At 41.9% G+C, this 20,019-nt stretch overlaps 1 protein-coding gene and 4 non-coding genes across 5 annotated transcripts; 2 read left to right on the top strand and 3 right to left on the bottom strand.

The window, feature by feature from the left end:
• Positions 1–892: 892 nt before the first annotated feature.
• On the bottom strand, positions 893–6,945 carry cyp27a3 (cytochrome P450 family 27 subfamily A member 3). Its single transcript, XM_028394214.1, has 9 exons — positions 6,549–6,945; positions 5,718–5,908; positions 4,899–5,098; positions 3,866–4,063; positions 3,383–3,546; positions 3,130–3,296; positions 2,962–3,043; positions 2,671–2,877; positions 893–1,765 (listed from the first exon to the last, which is right to left on the bottom strand). The coding sequence occupies exons 1-9, from the start codon at positions 6,801–6,803 to the stop codon at positions 1,610–1,612; spliced, it is 1,620 nt and encodes a 539-aa protein (XP_028250015.1). The 5' UTR covers positions 6,804–6,945; the 3' UTR covers positions 893–1,609.
• A 10,595-nt stretch (positions 6,946–17,540) lies between these two features.
• On the top strand, positions 17,541–17,659 carry LOC114426924 (5S ribosomal RNA). The gene has a single exon (XR_003669402.1). It is a non-coding gene; the product is annotated as a 5S ribosomal RNA (ribosomal RNA).
• Positions 17,660–17,907: 248 nt separating this feature from the next.
• LOC114426931 (5S ribosomal RNA) lies at positions 17,908–18,026 on the bottom strand. Its single transcript, XR_003669409.1, has one exon. It is a non-coding gene; the product is annotated as a 5S ribosomal RNA (ribosomal RNA).
• A 665-nt stretch (positions 18,027–18,691) lies between these two features.
• Positions 18,692–18,810, top strand: LOC114426933 (5S ribosomal RNA). The gene has a single exon (XR_003669411.1). It is a non-coding gene; the product is annotated as a 5S ribosomal RNA (ribosomal RNA).
• A 369-nt stretch (positions 18,811–19,179) lies between these two features.
• Positions 19,180–19,298, bottom strand: LOC114426925 (5S ribosomal RNA). Its single transcript, XR_003669403.1, has one exon. It is a non-coding gene; the product is annotated as a 5S ribosomal RNA (ribosomal RNA).
• Between the last annotated feature and the right edge of the window lie 721 nt (positions 19,299–20,019).

The following is a 20,019-nucleotide window of genomic DNA, read 5'->3' as shown; positions in this document are numbered from 1 at the left end:
ACTCATTGTTGCAGCTTTAGAGCAGAAAATGAAGATTTAGATGTTTGTTGTTTATTTTTATTTTTAACCGTCCTGTTTTCTCATCTTCCCAAGAAGAGCTTGCCCTTTCCTGACTTTAATGACCTTTGACCTCATCACTCTTCATCAGACTTTACAGCTGCTTAGGTGGCTTAAAAAGTCTTTTTTTAGACCCTGAAGTTGTTCTTTAATTATGTATTTGTGTCATAGAATAAAACAAGCTTCCAGGCAACATTACATCAGCTGAGGACAACAGGTCACAGGAGGGGGGTCAAAGGTCATCAACCAACAGTCAGCTGATAACAAAAACCAGAAATTCAAAGTCATGAGTTCAAATCCCAACACACCCAGCTAAAAATGACTCAACTTGAAAAAAAATCAGATCATATGTAGAATGTTCTGAGTCACAGTCATGTGAGTCGTCCTTTGTTCCATATTAGCTGGTTAGGGGGCCCATTTGGACTACATAGCCAGACAATAAAAAAGATGGATGTGGAAACGGATGTGCACCAAGACAATCAGTTGTTGTCTGTGTGATCCTTTAATAATTCTAAATATCGTTATAATAACTTTAAACATTTAATAATGTTGTGTTTTCCCAAATATCGGGCTAAATTGCAGTTAAACCCTTCCTCCAACATTATTAATGTCATTATTATATTATGGGAAATCATCTTTCATCAATAAGACAGCAACAACAACATATACACACACAGTCCACTAGAGGGCAGCACCAACCAGGAACAAATAACAGGAACAGAAAATGAGCATTTAAAGCTGCAAAACTAAAACAACAAGTGAATTATTCAGTCAGAATCAGGACACAGACTTGAAGCCACACAATATGAATCAGAGAACAACACTTTAGTCCAAGTGTTTTATATATTTATATATTTATTTGACAAACTAACAGCACAAATGAGGACGACATTTGGTAAAGATTCTCAGGCTGTTACCTGCATTGATGAAGCAGCAGAGATGTGATATTATTATACATATGTTTCTGTACAAATAACTAAGGAAAGATATATTTCAATTAAAAATAAAGAAATTACAATTATAAAAACTGTATGTACAAAAACATAAATTAGCACTTGATAGAAAATAAAAACATTTTTTTTCTAAAATAAATCTCACTATTAAATTCCAGCTTATTGTGGATGACATTACACAGTTAATAACTACTACTATTTACATTTTGTCTAATTATTTTTAAATCACATACATGGTCCCACTACCAGAAATAATGCAGTAATAGCTGATTAATATGTGGTAAAAATGGTGGACTAAAAACTGCCTGTTCTGTTTAGCAATAAAAGAAATACAGAATAAAAGGAACAGTGAGTAGCATTAAGTGACAACTACCCGCAAAATATGTCAAGTTATTGGTTGGCTTTAGATAAACAGTGGGTTTTCCTGGCGTGGATAATGATGATAACTTCTGTTAAACGTTCATTCGTGCTGTACTGTATGTGCTCTGTATGTTCTGTACAATCAGCCTGTGGTTTAGGTGGATTCCTGGCAGCACACAGGCAGGATATAAACTCTGCATGTTGACAGGAAGGCAACAGGGTTCGAATACTAACACAGCTCACAGAGAACCTGCTGCTGCCCTCTCCTCCGCCTGCTCCGCTCTTCTGTCCAGAAACTGCAGGTTGATGGGTGTCGCGGGGCACAGCAGGGTTCTGGTGATGGGCTTCACCGTGGTTCCAGCGGGATCCGGCCTCACCTCGTAGTGCTTTATTATCTTCGACACAAAAGAAGCACACGATAGTGTTAAAGGGGGAAATAAGTGAAATATTTATGCGAGGCGTAGACAGCATTATAATGGGTGCTCACCAGCTGACCCAGTTATTTCTGTGGTTTTAGGCTGAGAGCCCAAAGACAAAAGGCTGATTAGTGGCAAGACTGACAAAAGAGGACGGTTACTACAGGTCAACACTGCTGCCTGAGAGCAGCCCAAAAAAAATGTGACGAGGGACTTCCTGGGAGTGAAGCAGAGGAACCTGTGCTTGCTGTGTTTGGGTTCAAACTTTTTCTTGATGTAAACAACGTGAAGAATAAACGGTGAGACCAAAATATGAACAAAATACATTTTACAGCTTTATAGAATACCAATAAAACACTGGTCCTCAATGTCTGTGGATGCTCTCATTCATCCAGGTCATAGTCTTTTCTAAGAGTCCTGCACAGGACACTGGACCAGTTCCTGGTTGTTAACTGACCACTAACCAACAAGAGGGATCTTAGTCATGTGAGTTCCTGCAAGATCCACCCACAGAGTTCCTGAGCACATGAACACACAGATTCCCCACCAGAACAGCAGCAGAACTGAAGAAGCCACTCAGAGGAGTGGCGAAATGTCTTCAACAACCCTGGAGTCCAGTTGCCTCGATTTAAACTCTTGGAAATGGGCTTCAGTGTTCAATATGTCAGAATTTGCAGTCATATTAATGTATTAATGAGTTTGTATTCTAATTGTGGGAACAGATTTATCTAAAAAAATCTGACTTTGTACAACATATCTCACTGTCTTGTGTGCCACTGTGTAATGCTAGCTAAGATTAGCTTGCATGCTAGTAAAATAGTGAAATACATTGTGTATGTTGACATGTATTAGTAAATTATTGCATGAGGGATCGATGTTCTTACCCTGGACAGGAGGAGGTACATCTCAAGCTCAGCCACTCTCCGACCTAAACACGCCCTAATCCCGAAGCCGAACGGCACCGACCCGAACGGGTGCTGCTTGACCTTCTCCTCCGCTCCTCTGAGCCAGCGGTGCGGGAGGAATCTGTGTGGCTCGGGGAAGATGCTCTCGTCGTAGGACACGGCGTAGTGGCAGAGGTGGAACAGCGTCTGTCGAAGACATGCCAGCAGGTGTTTTACTGCTGTGGAATCATTTATTGTGAAGGTCTGTGTGTGGTCTGACGTGTGTCTCACATTCTTTGGGAAGAGATGGTCTCCCACCACAATCTCGTTTTCAACAGTGACACGTGCATTTCCTGGCACCACAGGGTACAACCTGGTAAACACACAAAAAAAAACACAGGAAAAAGTTACCACAGCTAGTAACTGTTAACATGTTGTTGTCATATAATGTTCTCTAACCGTAGCGTCTCTCTGATCAAGGCCTTCAGGTACGGCATCTGAGCGATGTCATTGCTGTTTGGCACCTTGTCTCCTGGACAGACACTAATCACTTCCTGGTATAACTGCTCCTGGATCTCTGGCTCCTTCGCCAAGTGGTACAGAGACCATGAGATTGTGTTGGAGGTCTGCATCAAAGAAATGTAAAATAACATTCCAGCATGAGTGACGATATGTAACATATGGGTCGGAGTCTGAGTAGATAAACACTCACTGTGTCGACTCCCGCCAGGAGGAGCTCTGTGATGCTGCCCAGGATCTCTGTGACCGTCATCTGATCGCTGAGCAGCAGGTGTGTGAGGTACGCTCCCTCCACGTTCTGGTCCAGGTCCACATTCTTCTGGATCTCCTCCATTTTTTTCTTCACCAACTCCTCAGCTAAGAGAGGAACAGCCATAATACAGTTTGACCACTAGATGGGGTTAGAGAGGCATCTTGTTTAGACACACTGACTGTCTGGAATAACAGTTCTGTGTGAGGGACTTTGTCCTCTGAGAGTCACCGAGGTCTGTTGACCTTGAACTGGTTTGATAGTGCAATCTGAAAAACGGCCCTGGAGTTTGGTGTTTGGTGACCTAATCAGTAATGAGGGGAGAAGAATTTACCTTAACAAAGGTAAATATATAATAAATATAGAACATAAACACATAATGGGAGCCATAAGTACATATGTTCATTGATACTGAAAGCTGCTCACCGACTTTGAAGAGGTGATCCCAGGTTGCTACAAACTGCTTCCAGAACGGCAGGTAGGGCCAGACGGATTTGGGGAAGAGGACGATGATCGGGGAGAGTCGGAACATTTCTCCAACAGAGAAGATGAACTTTTGTGTTTCTTCAGGCACCACCTCGTTCATGCAGCCCATTCGGGTCTCAAACAGCACCGAACAGATCCCTGGAAATAAAAAGAAGAAGAAGAAGATTGTATCAGGACTGATCCGCTTTTTACAGACTTGTTCGGAAGTGTGAGGAGCACACAGGAATCAGTCCTAAAACTCGGACATGTGTTAGTCTTAGCCCTGTTTTGTTGCCTGCTTTAATTATGTTTCCTGCTTGTGTATAATGGTTCATCATTTATGACTTTGTGCAGCTCAGCCTGTTTCCACCTGGAATGGAATGTCCTTCATGAATGTTCCATTCTTTCTTCTTCTTTAAGGCAACAAGTCTTGGCACAAAGTCTCAAAAAACATTTCTACAGTAGCTGATTGTTCATGTTGACACAGGCAAGTGTTGTTGAGACAGGCAAATGTGAGTGTGTGCAAGAAGAGTGAGATATCTGAGTACCGTAAATAAATTGTTTGATAAGAGTCACCTCTGGTGCTGCTCTGTCTGACACACTCCCTTATGAAAGCATGAATCCTTGCTTTTCCTATTCAGTTCAGGTACTGATTAGACAGAAGATAACACATTGGAGAGGAGAGATTGAGGCAGGTGGGCTGTGTTGCCTTTGGACAGACTGTAGATTCATGTTTCACCTCAGTCCCGGAGGTGAAACATGAAGTGCTTAAATGTTCTAAGAATTGAGTATTACCTTTTTTGAGTGTTCTAACCTCTGTCTGATCACACAATGATCAACTCCAAAGATTATCTAACAGTATCTAATCTGCTGTCAAGGCCAAAGACTCTGTCGACACCCAGAATGACAACACACACACACTGAAAGGTTCTCTTCCTCTTCTCATTATCTACCTAGTACCTAACAGACGATCCTCCATTTGTTCTCTGCTCACCTTCAAAAGCAAATTTGTAGAGTTCTCCGGTCAGGTCGTGGACCATGACCCCCTGTCCCCCGGTTTCCCTCAGCCAGGCCACTCTGCTGATGAAGTCTGTCACCACCTCGTTGATGGTGTTGGTGTAGGATGAAACGTGCTTGGGCTTCAACATCCGAGGGTTTAAGATGCTGCGGATGCGCTGCCATTTGGCTCCCATCCTAAAAGCAACATGAAGAAATGAATGAACGAGCTGGAAGCTGCTTCATTCTTCAGTCTGCTCCTTCAGGCCTCTGAGGCCGTAGACTAAACACTGTAGCCCTCTGTCAGGACTGATAATCTGGATTCTTTTCTAGATGGCTGCAAATGAAATGATTGAAACACTCAACACCACTGACGTGTTCAGTCAAGAAAATCCAGACCTTATTGTGACTAACATTATGTAGAGATATTTTCTACCATCAAAGGGTGAAGTGGCCTCCACCCATGATGACAGGTTGGGGCTTGTGACTGCATGACTGGATGTAAACATTGATGCTATGTTTCTTAAGAGGGTCCCAAGGAGGAAACACCTCACTCCAAGACAATCCAGAAGGATAACGGCTCTGCGTCTGGAAGGAGAGACTGAATACCAGCGAGGAAGAACTGCTGTTACTGATCTACTCCATCCTGTCATGTTGCTTTTACTCACACAGTCACCTCACAATGAGGAGGGAGAACAGTAAGGACACAGGGGGCGGGTCTGTGCACACTGTGGTATGCACCTTAGTAATTACGCTACCAGGGTGACCCAGTTGTAGTCTGTGGTTTCAGATTTCTGTTCTCATAGTCTCCACTCACTCTGTCAGGGGTCCATGGGCCTGGTTCCTGAGCGCTCTGTAGCCCCTCCAGTGGGGCATGTCCGTCCGAACCGGGTGTCGCCCCTCCTGCCTCAACACCTGCTCTATCAGCTCGGCACTGGCCACGTTCACCACCACCAGAGGGCCGTACTTAGACTTCCACAGAGGACCGTAGATCTTGCTGTGCTCGATCTTTCAGCAAAAGAAGAAGTCATACATATAAAGAGAATCAGCTGAAATCAGATAAACAATCCAGATTTTTAGCTTAACACACCAGAACATTAACATCAGTTAATCACCTGAGATAAATAAAAGTATTGATCTGGCCTATAATTTTTCAGTCTGTTTACTTTTAATCGTCAAACTTTTGTGTTAGTGTGTGAACTTTTGCACACTGCAACTGCACTGAAACACACCACACTTGGCCTTCTGGAAGATAAGCCGATTAGTAGTACAGGATTTCCTGCTTTCCTGCTTCTTTGTTTCCCCTTTTCCTTCGTGCACCATGGCACTGATGTGAAAACAAGAACAGCTGCACCAACAGTCCAGCTGTTCAATGCATCACAAATGAAATCCAGCTGAGCCAGTGAGACTGTGCTGCTTCATCCACACAACAATGGAGGCAGAGAGCAGCCTCACTGGCCACTGTTCAGATGCATGTCTGCGTGCATCCCACGCAGCTCCGCAGTGCGCGTCAGCTGAACTTCAGCAGAGCTCGGGGTGAAAAGGAAAACGGGGTTACTACAGTTCAAGTGCAAAACAAACATGGGGGGTGGGGGTGTGGGTCCGTACCTCCACCACTACACTTCCTCCACGCTCCTCTCCCACTTACTTGCAGCTGTTGCGTCGTTTGAAAATACCCCTTGACAAAAAGCCAGTACAGCGTTGTCATGAAGGTGGGTCCGGCTAAGTCCTCCATGGTTTTCTGTTTGCTGGCGCCCATCACAGCGCTGGTGGACGCTGCGTCACGGCGCGGCCGGACGTCTCCACGGTGGACCTGGTTGAGTCCCGCTGTCACTCTCTGGATCCCTGCGTGTTGCTGACGGCTCGCACGCAGCCAGAGGTTCATCAGGGACTTCTTCAGCATGTTCGCAGCCGGTCTTCCTGTCCTGTCTGTCGGCGTCTCTCCGGTGTGTGTTGGCTGGAATGAAATCCTCCGCGCAGCAGCAGCAGCGGCAGCAGCGTTAACCTCTCCCCTCCTCTGAGCCAACTGTGGACTTTGATACTGTTTTAACCTTTAGTTGGCTGCTCACAGAGCGCTGAGCACAGTGTACTCAAATATATAAACAATTTATAGGTTTCTCACTCCTTTCTGCACATTCTTTTTCCAGGATATTTTACGCGGAATCTGTCTGTTCTGGATTTTTCTCGCATCACTGTGCTGTTATCATAATGAAAAATAATAACCTCTGACATTTATTTTGTCTATGTGGTTAAGTTTGTACAATATGTTTTACAAACAAGGACTCAGAATTTAGTTTTGTAAAGTATGTGTTTACTTTTCTATTTAAGGTCAATTTCTATGATGTGTTATTGTGTTGTACTGTTTTAGTGGTATCCACTTTAGAACATATAAAAGCACTTTAAACATTTTATACTGCAAATACAAGCAATTAAAAAAAATCCCACCTCCTAAGTGGGCTATATTGAGACAATGTACAAGTGTTGATTGATAAATAAAAACATTATTTGCATTATATTTCAATGTAATCTCACTTTGCAGACTGACAGACTGTATATGTGTCTAAAATCAGCGCCACCATGAGGCTAAAATTAACTCCAGATTCTCAGCTTTCACTTTGGCTTTCACAGTAAGAGAGGCTAAAATTAGCCAGGCAGACAGATTCACAATTAACCCTTATTGTTGTTTATCCATGCACAGTTATTTTCCTGGAATACTGTCTATCATTTTATCATATCAAATCTTATATAATTCTTTTTTGTGTATTTATTTTACATTCTGGTTTATTTGTCAGCATATTTCACCTGATAGTGGGATCAATAGCGAGTGATTTATTTTATTTTATTCCCGTGTTGTATTTTTAGTCCCGGAAGTCATTTCAGATTTCAGGCAGGTGACGTCATCACGTTGCTTACGTTCGCGGCTCCGCGCTGATCCGACGTTATTTAGTAATTAGCGCCAGCTGCGCTTCTCCCTCACAGGAGCTCCGTGCTCTGTTGCAGCAGAACTTCCTTCAAACGTTAGCGGCTTTTCACCGTGGAGCTGGCAGCGTCTCTGTACGGAACAAAGTAAGATTCACTTATATTTTACATTTACGAGCAGGGAAATGTTTCTGTTTTCACTAGCTTCACACATCTTTACGTGGTTTTCTCTGTCAGGTGTGTTAGCTTGTTAGGCTAATTGTCAGGTGTGTTAGCTTGTTAGGCTAATTGTCAGGTGTGTTAGCTTGTTAGGCTAATTGTCACCATGTGGTGGCCCGTTTTTGACGTTTGTATCTTTATCCTTATAAAACTAAACTTGAAGCTAACATACATTGAAGAGGATGAAGCTGGCATATAGCATCAACAATGTGGTTAATCAGGTCTACAGGGTCCATTTACATTCCAGTTTTTGTCGAATTGTTTGCTTATGAAATTAGGCCTGAATCCACAATGATAAAGTTCTGCTTCACTAGCTAGGGGTTAATGAAAGTCAGTTTCCAAATGAAACTATTAAACATCTAGATTTTCCTGTAGGAGTTTTTGAAGGTGCTTTAAAGGGAGTTTCATTGCTTTTTCTCCTTTTTTGCATTTTGAGAATTTAAAAATGACACAACCTTGACCATGTATGGGGCTAAAACTGTGCTCCTCTCTCACAGGAGCTGTGCACTCCATTGGTGCAGAAGTTTAATTTCAAGCCATTAAATTGTGCTTGTCAACGTGGAGCTGGCAGCAATTCTGATGCACAAAGGTAAGTCTGCTGACACTTTACATTTAAATAGTAGGAAAAGGTTTTGGTTGCCACTAGCTTCACTTAACAGGCTTTTCTCTCTACCACAGGTCTGGACATCAGATGCGGGAGCTCCACACTGTGTGGGAGGTTTGGACATGACGGAATGTTTCAGTCCAAACTCCAAATGGAAGCTGACCTCAGATAAAGGTTAGTGAAGCTCTATTGCAAGCTACGCTGGCAGCCAATCAATGTTGCTTAATTGTTATCAGGTGTGTTAGCTTGTTGAAAAATTAAACCTGAGACGAAGGTAAATTAAACAGGATGCAGCTGTGGCTTGTTTTTTGCAAAATTACAAGAGCTTGGAACTTGATGGGGCTAAAACAGTGATGGTGAAATTGATACTGGAAATAAACACTAGCATTGAAACTTTGGCACCTGGCATCTATTTTCATGTTCTTTTTTTAAATGATTATCTTATGGTTTTTCTCTCCATGTCAGTCTTTTTAGTTGTTTGTTTTTATGATGTCTGTAATTTTAGGATGTGACTGCTTTTAGTCACAATTCACTTTTAGCACTAAGGGGCGGAGCTTTTACTTCTAATCTGCATACAGATTATGCAACAACCCGCCTCGTCTCTCCTGAATCTGATCAGTCAAAAAAAATACCAGTGAACAAGACATAATGTTTGAATGTTTATTTTCAGTATCAATTTCCTGATCACTGTTTTAGTCCCATAAAAGTTGACTTTTTCTAAAAACTTTTTCTGGTGCTAAAGAGGCTGTAAAATGAGTTTTCAGGCCAGATACCTTTCTTACTAATCTAGGAGGCAAACTTTAGAATTATATAAGTCATAATAAAACTAAGCCAAACCTACAATGGTTTTTCTTACACTTTAAGTTTTATGGCTCTGCATTGGAAGGTTGACCAGAGTTTCTGTGCTGCTTGTTTTTCTACATATTAAATTTGTTTCGTTTTTCTTTTCCTTTTCCAGTCTGATCTACAAGCAATAAAATCAACAAACAGTAAGAGGGAAATGGTTTTAATATTTACCTCTTGGTTTTTCATGGCTGCTGTGCCTCTTTTCATTTTCAACTCCTTTTCTCTAATATTTTATTGTTTTTAAATGTGAATAAAGCACAGAAATATATATGTATATTATATATTCATGTATGTGTTGCTCAGTGTTACATTTTGAAGGTTAAATCATAGTATTTTAATTATTAAATTGTTAACCCTTTGCGTCAGTTGTGATTTGAGTGGCCCTCCATTTTGATTTACAAAATATGACCAGATGCCATTTGGAGACCTGCCCTGCCTTCATCCATCCAGTGTGCCACCAGTAAATGTGTAGGTAGTTGCGTCGACTAGGTCAAGTGTAGGTTTACGTTCATCTGCTCAAACTGTAAGTACTGTGGGTTGTGTGGGGGTTGATGGCTGCTACGCCATTGCTATGCTTTCGGCTGCCATGCCATTCGCTCTCTCCTCTTTCCTGTCCCGTTATGGTAGTCCATTAGTCCGCCCAATGTTTGCCATTGGTCCGTCAAACGTACTTTTGCACGAAAAAGAAATTGTACAAAAGGTGAGGGCCCATTTCATAAAGCAGGTTTAGTGGGAACTTTAGTATGTAAAATGAGACCTACGAGACCCACCTGTGCTGTTTCGTAGCCTCCTCACTTTCCAGTAAAAACACTCCCACCTCGCCAGAGTCGACTCATAAATGCAGTTTGCTGAACCTCCTTAATGAAATGGGCTCTGATCTCTTGCTGTCCTCTGTCCTGGCCTCTCTGCCCGTTTCTGCCTGTTTTTTCTTGCTTTACTTGCTCACACACAAACCTTGTAAAGCTATCTTTGAGAGCACCATGCTGTGTAGTTTAAATTTCTATGAACAAGGAAAACCAAACTACCCAAATTGGTTGTCATTGATAGCTCCACAAGAAGCTACCTCTTGCATCCACATGGCTCAGTCACACATTGCCACACACTATAACATGTGTTCCTCCTAGGAAAGTCTTCGAAAGGTAAGACAAGTTTTTGTCTTCTTCTACATGGCTGCCGTGTCGGCCAGCAGGACTGTCACTGTTCAATGTGTGCTGTTGTCTCTAGGCTCAGACATTTTTAGGTCATTCATACAAATTTCTGAGTTGCACAATTTTGATCTTCAGCCTCCGACGAATTTTCATTTGACAAATTTCATGCGACATTTCACTTGAAGCATTTCTTACCCATTTTGTGCCGGTGGAGGCATGAAGGTCGACATGAAGAACCAGGAAGAGACTGCTCGTTCATCCAGAAGGAAGTTAGAAGAAAGAAGTGCAGCCCGAGTCATCTGGGCCTGTTTCATCAGAACTGTTTGACTTTAATTGACAGAATTACTTAAATATCATAAGTTGCTGCCATGCTGTTGGATTTGAATGTGTTGAATGTCATCTAAATGTAACGTATGACATGTTTTGTATGATTGATAACTTTTGTAATGCTTGTAAAACCCACATGTTTGTATGATCATCTATGTAGTGCTAGTATAATGAACTTGGACAACTTCTCAGCTAAACGATAACCAGTCATGTTTGATGTTTACTGCATGTATGTCTCTCTCTCTCCTGTCTCTCTCTTCTTTAACCTGGCCGACCATCAGCAGGACGGTTCTCCCTTGTAAGCCTGGTCCTGCTCAAGGTCTCTTCCTCAAGTGCAAAACATTAGTGTGAGAGAAGCGGTCACACTGAAGGGAAACACTGGGAAGATGGAGGCTTCTCACTGCTGACGTCAGACCGTGGTCATCAGGTGGAGGTATGAGTGGTCATCAAGGTTTGTCTGCACACATTATGGTGTAATTTCAATGTATTACTGTAGTGTTTTGCAGGATGCATTGCAAGCTGTTGACGATCATGGAAGAGTGACGAACAAGGACGCTGTGACTGACGGCTCCTGTCATCAGGTGGTGAGTAACAGTGATCCACAGATGGGCTTGGTGGCATGCATGTCTCAGTATTTTTTTTCCCTCTACATGCACATTTTTACACTTTGGTCCTCTCTGGGACTTCAGAACAAAGTAACACATTTTAAGTCTCCAGCATCACCAGACTTGTTGGAGTCTTAGATGATACCAAACCTTAATTTTCTGTTTGATGTGCATGTGTGGGTTTCTTACTTTTTGCTGTGGGTTCATCTTTGGCTGTTGGTGTGTTCTAGAAACTTAACACAAGGTTGTATTTTTACAGATTTAACTACATAAACGGATGAAGAGCTAATCATACTTTTTCCTGTTAAATCCTGGCCTCTCTGCCTGTTTCTACCCGTTTTTTCTGCTTTACTTCCTCTCACACACAAACCTTGTAAAGCTATCTTTGAAGCACCATGTTGTGTAGTTTAAATTTCTATAAACAGGAAAACCAAACTACCCAAACTGGTTGTCATTGATAGCTCCACAAGAAGCTACCTCTCGTTGCCACACACTATAACATGTGTTCCTCCTAGGAAAGTCTTCGAAAGGTAAGACAAGTTTTTGTTTCTCTGTTCAATGTGTGCCGTTTGTCTCTAGGGTCAGTCATTTTTAGGTCATTCATACAAATTTCTGAGTTGCACAATTTTGATCTTCAGCCTCTGACGAATTTTCATTTGACAAATTTCATGCGACATTTCACTTGAAGCATTTCTTACCCATTTTGTGCCTGTGGAGGCATGAAGGTCGACATGAAGAACCAGGAAGAGACTGCTCGTTCATTTGGAGGTTTGTACATCATACATCTATTCAAGCTGTCAGTTTTACTGCTTTCACATTAATACAGTTATTTTTATGTTAAGGTTTTCATATTCACATTTTTATACTTGACCCAAGTTGAATGTTTTATTGTTAATGTAACATGCACTACACATTCTACAATTGTTTACATTTAATATACATACATCAAAGTATAGTAATTTGGGAAAAACTGACTTGCAGTGTGCTTGCAGGTTCCTTCTAAGAATCAACCCTGATACAGATATCAGGAAGGAAGAAGTGCAGCCTGAGTCATCTGGGCCTGTTTCATCAGAACTTTTTGACTTAAATTGACAGAATTACTTAAATGTCACAAGTTGCTGCCATGCTGTTGGATTTGTATGTGTTGAATGTCATCTAAATGTAATGTATGACATGTTTGTATGATTGATAACTTTTGTAATGCTTGTAAAACCCACATGTTTGTATGATCATCTATGTAGTGCTAGTATAATTAACTTGGACTTCTCAGCTAAACAATAACCAGTCATGTTTGTCCTTTAACGTTTGATGTTTGCTGCATGTCTCTCTCTCTCTCTCTTTCTCTCCTGTCTCTTTTCTTTTACCTGGCCAACTGTCAGCAGGATGGTTCTCCCTTGTAAGCCTGGTCCTGCTCAAGGTCTCTTCCTGTTAAAGGGGAGTTTAACACTCTCTGCTTGCTCAGGGGTTCAGGCTCTGGGTGTCTCTGAAGCACCTGCAGATGAGCTAATGATAGCTTTTCCTATTAAGTTATCATCTGCAGTTTCAGGGTAGTGCTGTTAAAGATGTACTGTAAAATACATCTTAAACTTAACAGACTGTAAAAGCAGTGTTTGTACTGTGTACAGCTACGTAAGGTTACTGTACATTTATGGTCACTTTGGCCTCTCTGTGTCCAGGCAGGAAGAACCCACAATGTAAATTTAACAGATTGAAGGCTTCATTGGAAAACTCAGGGGAATCCAGAACGTTTTAAATACACAAAGAAAAGTTAACAAGTGCAAAACATTAGTGTAAGGGAAGCGGTCACTGTGAAGGGAAACACTGGGAAGATGGAGGCTTCTCACTGCTGACATCAGACCGTGGTCATCTTGTGGAGGTATGAGTGGTCATCAAGGTTTGTCTGCACACATTATAGTGTCATTTCAATGTATTAATTACTGTAGTGTTTTGAAGGATGCATTGAAGCTGTTGACGGTCATGGAAGAGTGGCGAACAAGGACACTGACTGACGGCTCCTGTCATCAGGTGGTGAGTAACAGTGATCCACAGATGGGCTTGGTGGCATGCATGTCTCAATTTGTGACCTTCTCATTGTCACCCTCTTGTGTTTTTGTTTTTTTTCCTGTACATGCACATTTTCACACTTTTTGGTCTTTTCTGGGACTTCAGAACAAAGTAACACATTTAATTCTCCAGCATCACCAGACTTGTTGGAGTCTTAGATGATACCAAACCATAATTTTTTGTCTGATGTGCATGTGTGGGTTTTTTTCTGTTTTACTTTTTGCTGTGGGTTCATCTTTGGCTGTCAAAGAGCTAAGAAGACCCAAGTGGAAAAACATTAGGGTGAGAACCGTCACAATGAAGAAAAACACTGGAAAGTTTCAGCATCAGCTTATCACCGCTGATGTCTGACAGTGGTCATCGTATGAGTAGCATTACCAATTTCAGATGGCATCAAGGTTTGTATAGACAACATTATGGTGTGATTACAATGCATTGATTGCTGTTGTGTTTGAAAGGATTCATCACAAGCTGGTGACTGTCATGGAGGAGTGCATGGTGAGCAAGGACTGACGGCTGCTGGCATCAGATGGTAACGGTGACATCCAAATGAATGAACATGTAATGAAACTCTGCAGATGTGCTTCTTTGAACAGGTTGCAGAATGGTTGCAAGATTCAACATCAATTTAACATTAGATGTTGTGTTCACAGATACAAAAAGTCTTGATGGGTTCATGGAGTTGTGAAATGAAATCAAGTGTTTTGCATGATTCCATGTTGGGTTTGTTACAAGAGAAGCATGAAGCATGGTTCAAAGCAGAAGTGATGTTCAATGATGGGTTTAAAATACAAATGTGGTTATTTCAAATGAAAGGTTGTGTCTGAAAATCAGTTTGTGGGTCAAAGAAAATGTTTAATGGTGAACTGATTAACACAATAAGTGGTTATTTCAGTTGAAGGGTTTGTGTTCATGAATATGGTTGAAAGGATGTTTGAAGGTGCAGGAGTTGGACATGCCATCCAACATGGGGATGATGTTTCTAACTGCATTTTAAACCAGCGGAACGATGGAGATCTGATGCCCATGCTGTGACTGAGTATGATGGTCGCTGCGTGTTGGATCAGTGACACAAATGAATAATGTGAATAAGGTGTTTAATGTTCAAAGGTACAAAAGCATGATGGGTTCATTGAACTGAAAAATGGTTCAAAACAAATGTTTAATGGGTTTTTGATTTAAATTCTATGTGGTTATTGCAAATGAAAGGGTTAATGCAAGGTGGTAAATGTTCAAAGGTACAAAAAGGTCATGATGGTTCATTGAATTGTGTGATGGTGTTTTTATATTGGTTTGGTTCTACAAGAGGAAAAAGGGTCATGACGTGTGGCTCAAAGCAGAAATGTTTCACGGTGACCTGACTGAAAACAAGTGGTTACTGTAAATGAAAGGGTGTCTGAAATGTGACAAATGGGTCGAACATGTTTAAGGGTGAATTCATGTGGGTATTGAAAATCAGGGAAATATGGTTCAAGGTAAAATGGTGTTTTCAGCCAGCATTCTACATGGTTAATGCAAATGAAAGGGTTAATGCCTGGTGGTGAATGTTCAAAGGTACAAAAAGGTGATGATGGTTCCATGACTTGTGTGATGGAGCTTGCATGGTTTTTAATGAGTGGTTATTACAGATGAAAAGGATCTGCCATAGGCCACCAGAGAAAACAAACGTCTGTCCTCCTCCAACCTTCACCTGTGAAACAACCTGTGTTCTTCCCCAGGCTGCCTGCAGCTGGTTATGTGAACTCAAAGGGGTTTAACCCTGATCTGGTGACTGAAACAAGTGTTGGTATAACAGCTGTCTGTCCTCCATACAAGTCTCCAGCAGGAGGAGGAGGCTAGACCAGAGATTTAACTTGGTGATCTGTGTGTGGTTAACATGAGTTTCTTTTCACTGCTGTTTCCAGTGATGAGCAGATGTTGCCTTAACTGCTGTATGAACTCTAACAAAGTATAAAGGAAGCTGTTGATCTCGACTTTGATGCTAACCTTTTATTTACTTCTCCACATGTTGCCAACAGCTCTCTTGGATACAGGTCTTTCAGGGAGGTGTCATTGTGGTTCTTTATGTGATTATTATGGGATCTTTGCTGGTTGTTGCATTTCAGTCCACAGGACCATGATGACCTCCAGGAGACTGCTCAGATGGTCGGGCCTAACAACCTCCCTCCTCGTAATGATGGCTTCCTGTGGCTCCTGAACTGCAGATGCTGGATGTTGACCCAGATGCTAACTGCGTTTTTTTTCCTGTTACTGAGTGACCTGTGTCCCTCATTATGCATGTGAAGTTAAACAGAACTGTGTCTCTGTAATATTCCATGTGTCTAGTAAACTTTGTATGACGTGAACATTCTCTCCTGTGGTTACTGTTTTAAATTTACCCAGTCACACCTTCTCCTTCAGTGTTTGCACTGACAAAGACAAAGAGCCACAAGACTTAAACTCCAGTCAGCTTTACTCAGTTATTCTGTTGGGAATTTACTCACCATCGATTAGGGCTGCTTTAAACACTTTAAATCCACTGGACTGGAACCCTGTGGACTGCTTTCATCATTCCATGCTGGAGGAGACGACTGAGGGACCACAGAGAACATGAGTAGTGTACACGCTGTTCTTCTGGATGATGCTGTGGAGCTCTGCTGTCTGTTCACTGATCACTATTAGTGCATCATGATGTACAATATGTGCAATACTTTGCATGTTTCTAAACTGCAAATGTGGAGGAAGATATCACAGTGTTAAAGAACAGTGGAGCTGCTTCAAAGCTCATTCAGTGAGGGTCAGACTACTTAACATAAGTGTGGTGTTGAGCAGTTTAAAAAGTATCTTCTGGTCTGACACAACTCGCACTCGACAAATAAAATGTATTTTCACTTTGACACTCAAGGTCCCCTTAGATCAACATTCAGATCAGCTTTCTGTGAATTGTTTCAAGGTGAGATCCAGAGTCTGAACCTCCTCAAGAGCATACAGTGGTGAGGAAAACCTCCCTTTGACCAGGACCTGACTGATCAGGGAGAACCCTCCTGTTGAAGACTGGCTGGGTGAAGAAGAGGCAGAGAGAGAGGGACAGACATGCAGCAAACATACATTACAGGACAATCATGGCGAGCTGCTGCTGGTAAAATGCAGAAAAACCATGCACTGTATATATTGTGTGATAGATAAGGGTAAATATACCAGCACTGCATAGATGAGGAGCTGGCCATGTGACACACTGAGGATGTCTGAGGATGACAATTTTAACCAAAACTAAATATTTGTAGTGAAGGACCAGCACACTGTTTAAAAGACCAACACTTGGAGTATTTTAAAGTTAAAGTTTGAAATGAGTCTGTAGCTGCACATGTGACAGCAAAACAAACACCAAAAGTTTAGTATCCAGCATCAGACAAGAATGGGACAACATTCTTCTCAGTATCTGATATGTTTATGTTCTATTGGGAATAAAATGTGAGTTTATGATTTGTGAATCATTAGATTCTGTTTTTATTTACTTTTTACACAGTGTCACAACCTTTCTGTAATTTCATATGGTTGTATGATATTACAGGAGCATGTCACAGCGTGGGAACAAGAAAATGAAATTCTACTATTATTATCTGCATTAAACATACTTTGTATTTACAGCACTGTAAGACAACAAAGATCATTAATAGTATGAGAAACTATATGGATGAAATTAACACTTGATCAAATCAGGCTGCAGCAGCAGCGCCCTCTGCTGCTGAAATAAAGAGCTTACAGCTCCAAACAATGTTTCCACCTGTAGATTTATAAAGGGAATATTGCTGTGTGATAACTGCTGCTAACAGTAACATACGTGATTTTATAATGATATATTTAACCATAAACACACAGTTTGAGACTAGTTGACGTCTATAAATACAGTGAACACACACAGCACTGTCGCTTACGGCCATACCACCCTGAACACGCCCGATCTCGTCTGATCTCGGAAGCTAAGCAGGGTCGGGCCTGGTCAGTACTTGGATGGGAGACCGCCTGGGAATACCAGGTGCTGTAAGCGTTTTTATTTCAGCAGCAGGGGGCGCGGCTGCTTGGTCTATTTTAGTGTATTTATGTTGGATTTTAAGAAATGTAAAAAAATGTGGAGCATTAAAATTAATACAGATATAAAAAGCCAAACGCAAAGAAGGGAGATGTGACAAAGTGATTAAGACAAAAATAAATAAATAAATAAAATAGCATGAACTTTGTCTATAAAGTAGCAGTAAGGCTAAAGAAGCAGCAGCGCCCCCTGCCGCTGAAATAAAAAGCTTACAGCACCTGGTATTCCCAGGCGGTCTCCCATCCAAGTACTGACCAGGCCCGACCCTGCTTAGCTTCCGAGATCAGACGAGATCGGGCGTGTTCAGGGTGGTATGGCCGTAAGCGACAGTGCTGTGTGTGTTCACTGTATTTATAGACGTCAACTAGTCTCAAACTGTGTGTTTATGGTTAAATATATCATTATAAAACTATAGTATTTTTGTTGTAGTCTTAATAGTTCAACCATAAAACAACACTTGATCCAGCTTTTATTCATTATTTTACCTTATATATATTTTTATTGTCCCGTTTCAATTTTTACATATAGCTGTGTTTAATTTTATCGTTATGCCATTAGCTCCAGGCTCCTTAAATCCTGTCCAGACGAACTGTGTGGAGCCTCAGACTGAGGGTGGTACTACAGCTCAGGAAGACCTCCTGTGTGGTACCAGTGCCCTAAACACCGCACCCAAAAGACTTCGGCAGCTGCAGACCGGTGGCATTGACATCACACCTGATGAAGACACTGGAGAGACTGGTCCTGAGACACTGAAGCACAAACTGGAGGAGATCAAATCAGCCTGCAGCAACAGCGCCCCCTGCTGCTGAAATAAAAAGCTTACAGCTCCAACAGCATGTTTCCACCTGTAGTTTTATAAAGTGAACATTGCTGTGTGATAACTGCTGCTAACAGTAACATACATGATTTTATAATAATACATTGAACCATAAACACACAGTTTGAGACTAGTTGACGTCTATAAATACAGTGAACACACACACTATTTTCGCTTACGGCCATACCACCCTGAACACGCCCGATCTCGTCTGATCTCGGAAGCTAAGCAGGGTCGGGCCTGGTCAGTACTTGGATGGGAGACCGCCTGGGAATACCAGGTGCTGTAAGCGTTTTATTTTTTAATTTTATTGTAGAAACACTGAGCTTTAAAGGGGCTATGGAGGATGCAACGATGGGGAAATGTGTTTTTGAATACAGGCAGCACAATTAAAGTACATCTGGTTCATAATCAATCCTGGAGAAACATCTCAGACAGGTCCTGATCAACAGAGGGCGCTTTGGCAGCAAGTAAACCCACATTTGCATCCTAACGTGGAGGTTTTCTATTATTACACATCAGTTTATACGTCATCAAACTAGGTCTACAGAGCCAGAAGTCCTGACAGCCAAAGAAAAAACACACGTGGCCCACTGGTTCTGTTTTAAAACTTTGTGACTCTATTAAAGAAGCAACAGCGCCCCCTGCTGCTGAAATAAAAAGCTTACAGCACCTGGTATTCCCAGGCGGTCTCCCATCCAAGTACTGACCAGGCCCGACCCTGCTTAGCTTCCGAGATCAGACGAGATCGGGCGTGTTCAGGGTGGTATGGCCGTAAGCGAAAGTACCGTGTGCGTTCACCGTATTTATAGATGTAAACTAGTCTCAAACTGTGTGTTTATGTGTGTTGATAACACCACTGCACTAACTGTGTGTTCATCCACAGCACTACACTTCCCACAAATTCAATTCAATTCAATTCAATTCAGTTTTATTTATATAGCGCATATTACAATCAGACATTGTCTCAAAGCGCTTCACAGGAACCCCCCTAAGAGCACTGTGGCAAGGAAAAACTCCCTTTAAGAGGAAGAAACCTTGAGCAGGACCCGTCAACTTAAGGGGGAACCAGTCCTGCTGCTAGTCAGAGAGGAGAGAGAGAGAGGAGCGAACATGATACAAACATGATACAGTACAGAGCAAACATGACAGCAAGATGAAACAGTGATTATATTGCAATAGATATCTGTATATATCGTCGGTCCATAAGTAGGAATAGTAATTTGATAGCAAGGATGAGCAGCAGGGGCTAGTGAAGTCGATGAGCACAGGAGAGATCAGGGACCAGACTGCAGGTCAGCATGCAGGTCTTGAGACCTGCAAAGACAGAGAGCGAGAGCGAGGCACAGAACTACAAGGAAGACAGTTAACACAGATTATGAGACGATATTACCCAGTATGATCCAGACTAAGGAGAGTGGAGGAGAGGTCAGAGGGTGTTCAGAGGATCGTGTTTGTGCCCCCCGACAACGTAGAGCAAGAGAGACTTCACGGGCCGGAC

Source organism: Parambassis ranga, chromosome 21, assembly GCF_900634625.1.
Source record: "Parambassis ranga chromosome 21, fParRan2.1, whole genome shotgun sequence".
In the NCBI taxonomy this organism is placed as follows: Eukaryota; Metazoa; Chordata; class Actinopteri; family Ambassidae; genus Parambassis; species Parambassis ranga.
The sequence above is the reverse complement of the archived record's forward strand: the minus strand, read 5'-3'. Positions and strand labels throughout refer to the sequence as shown.

Excerpts from the sequence above, each read along its gene's own strand:
- cyp27a3 (XM_028394214.1), bottom strand. The coding sequence starts at position 6,803 with ATGCTGAAGAAGTCCCTGATGAACCTCTGGCTGCGTGCGAGCCGTCAG. Across the intron at positions 3,297-3,382 it reads TCCTGGCGGGAGTCGACACA|ACCTCCAACACAATCTCATG; the intron begins GTGAGTGTTTAT and ends TCTTTGATGCAG. Across the intron at positions 2,878-2,961 it reads ACCATCTCTTCCCAAAGAAT|ACGCTGTTCCACCTCTGCCA; the intron begins GTGAGACACACG and ends TGTCTTCGACAG.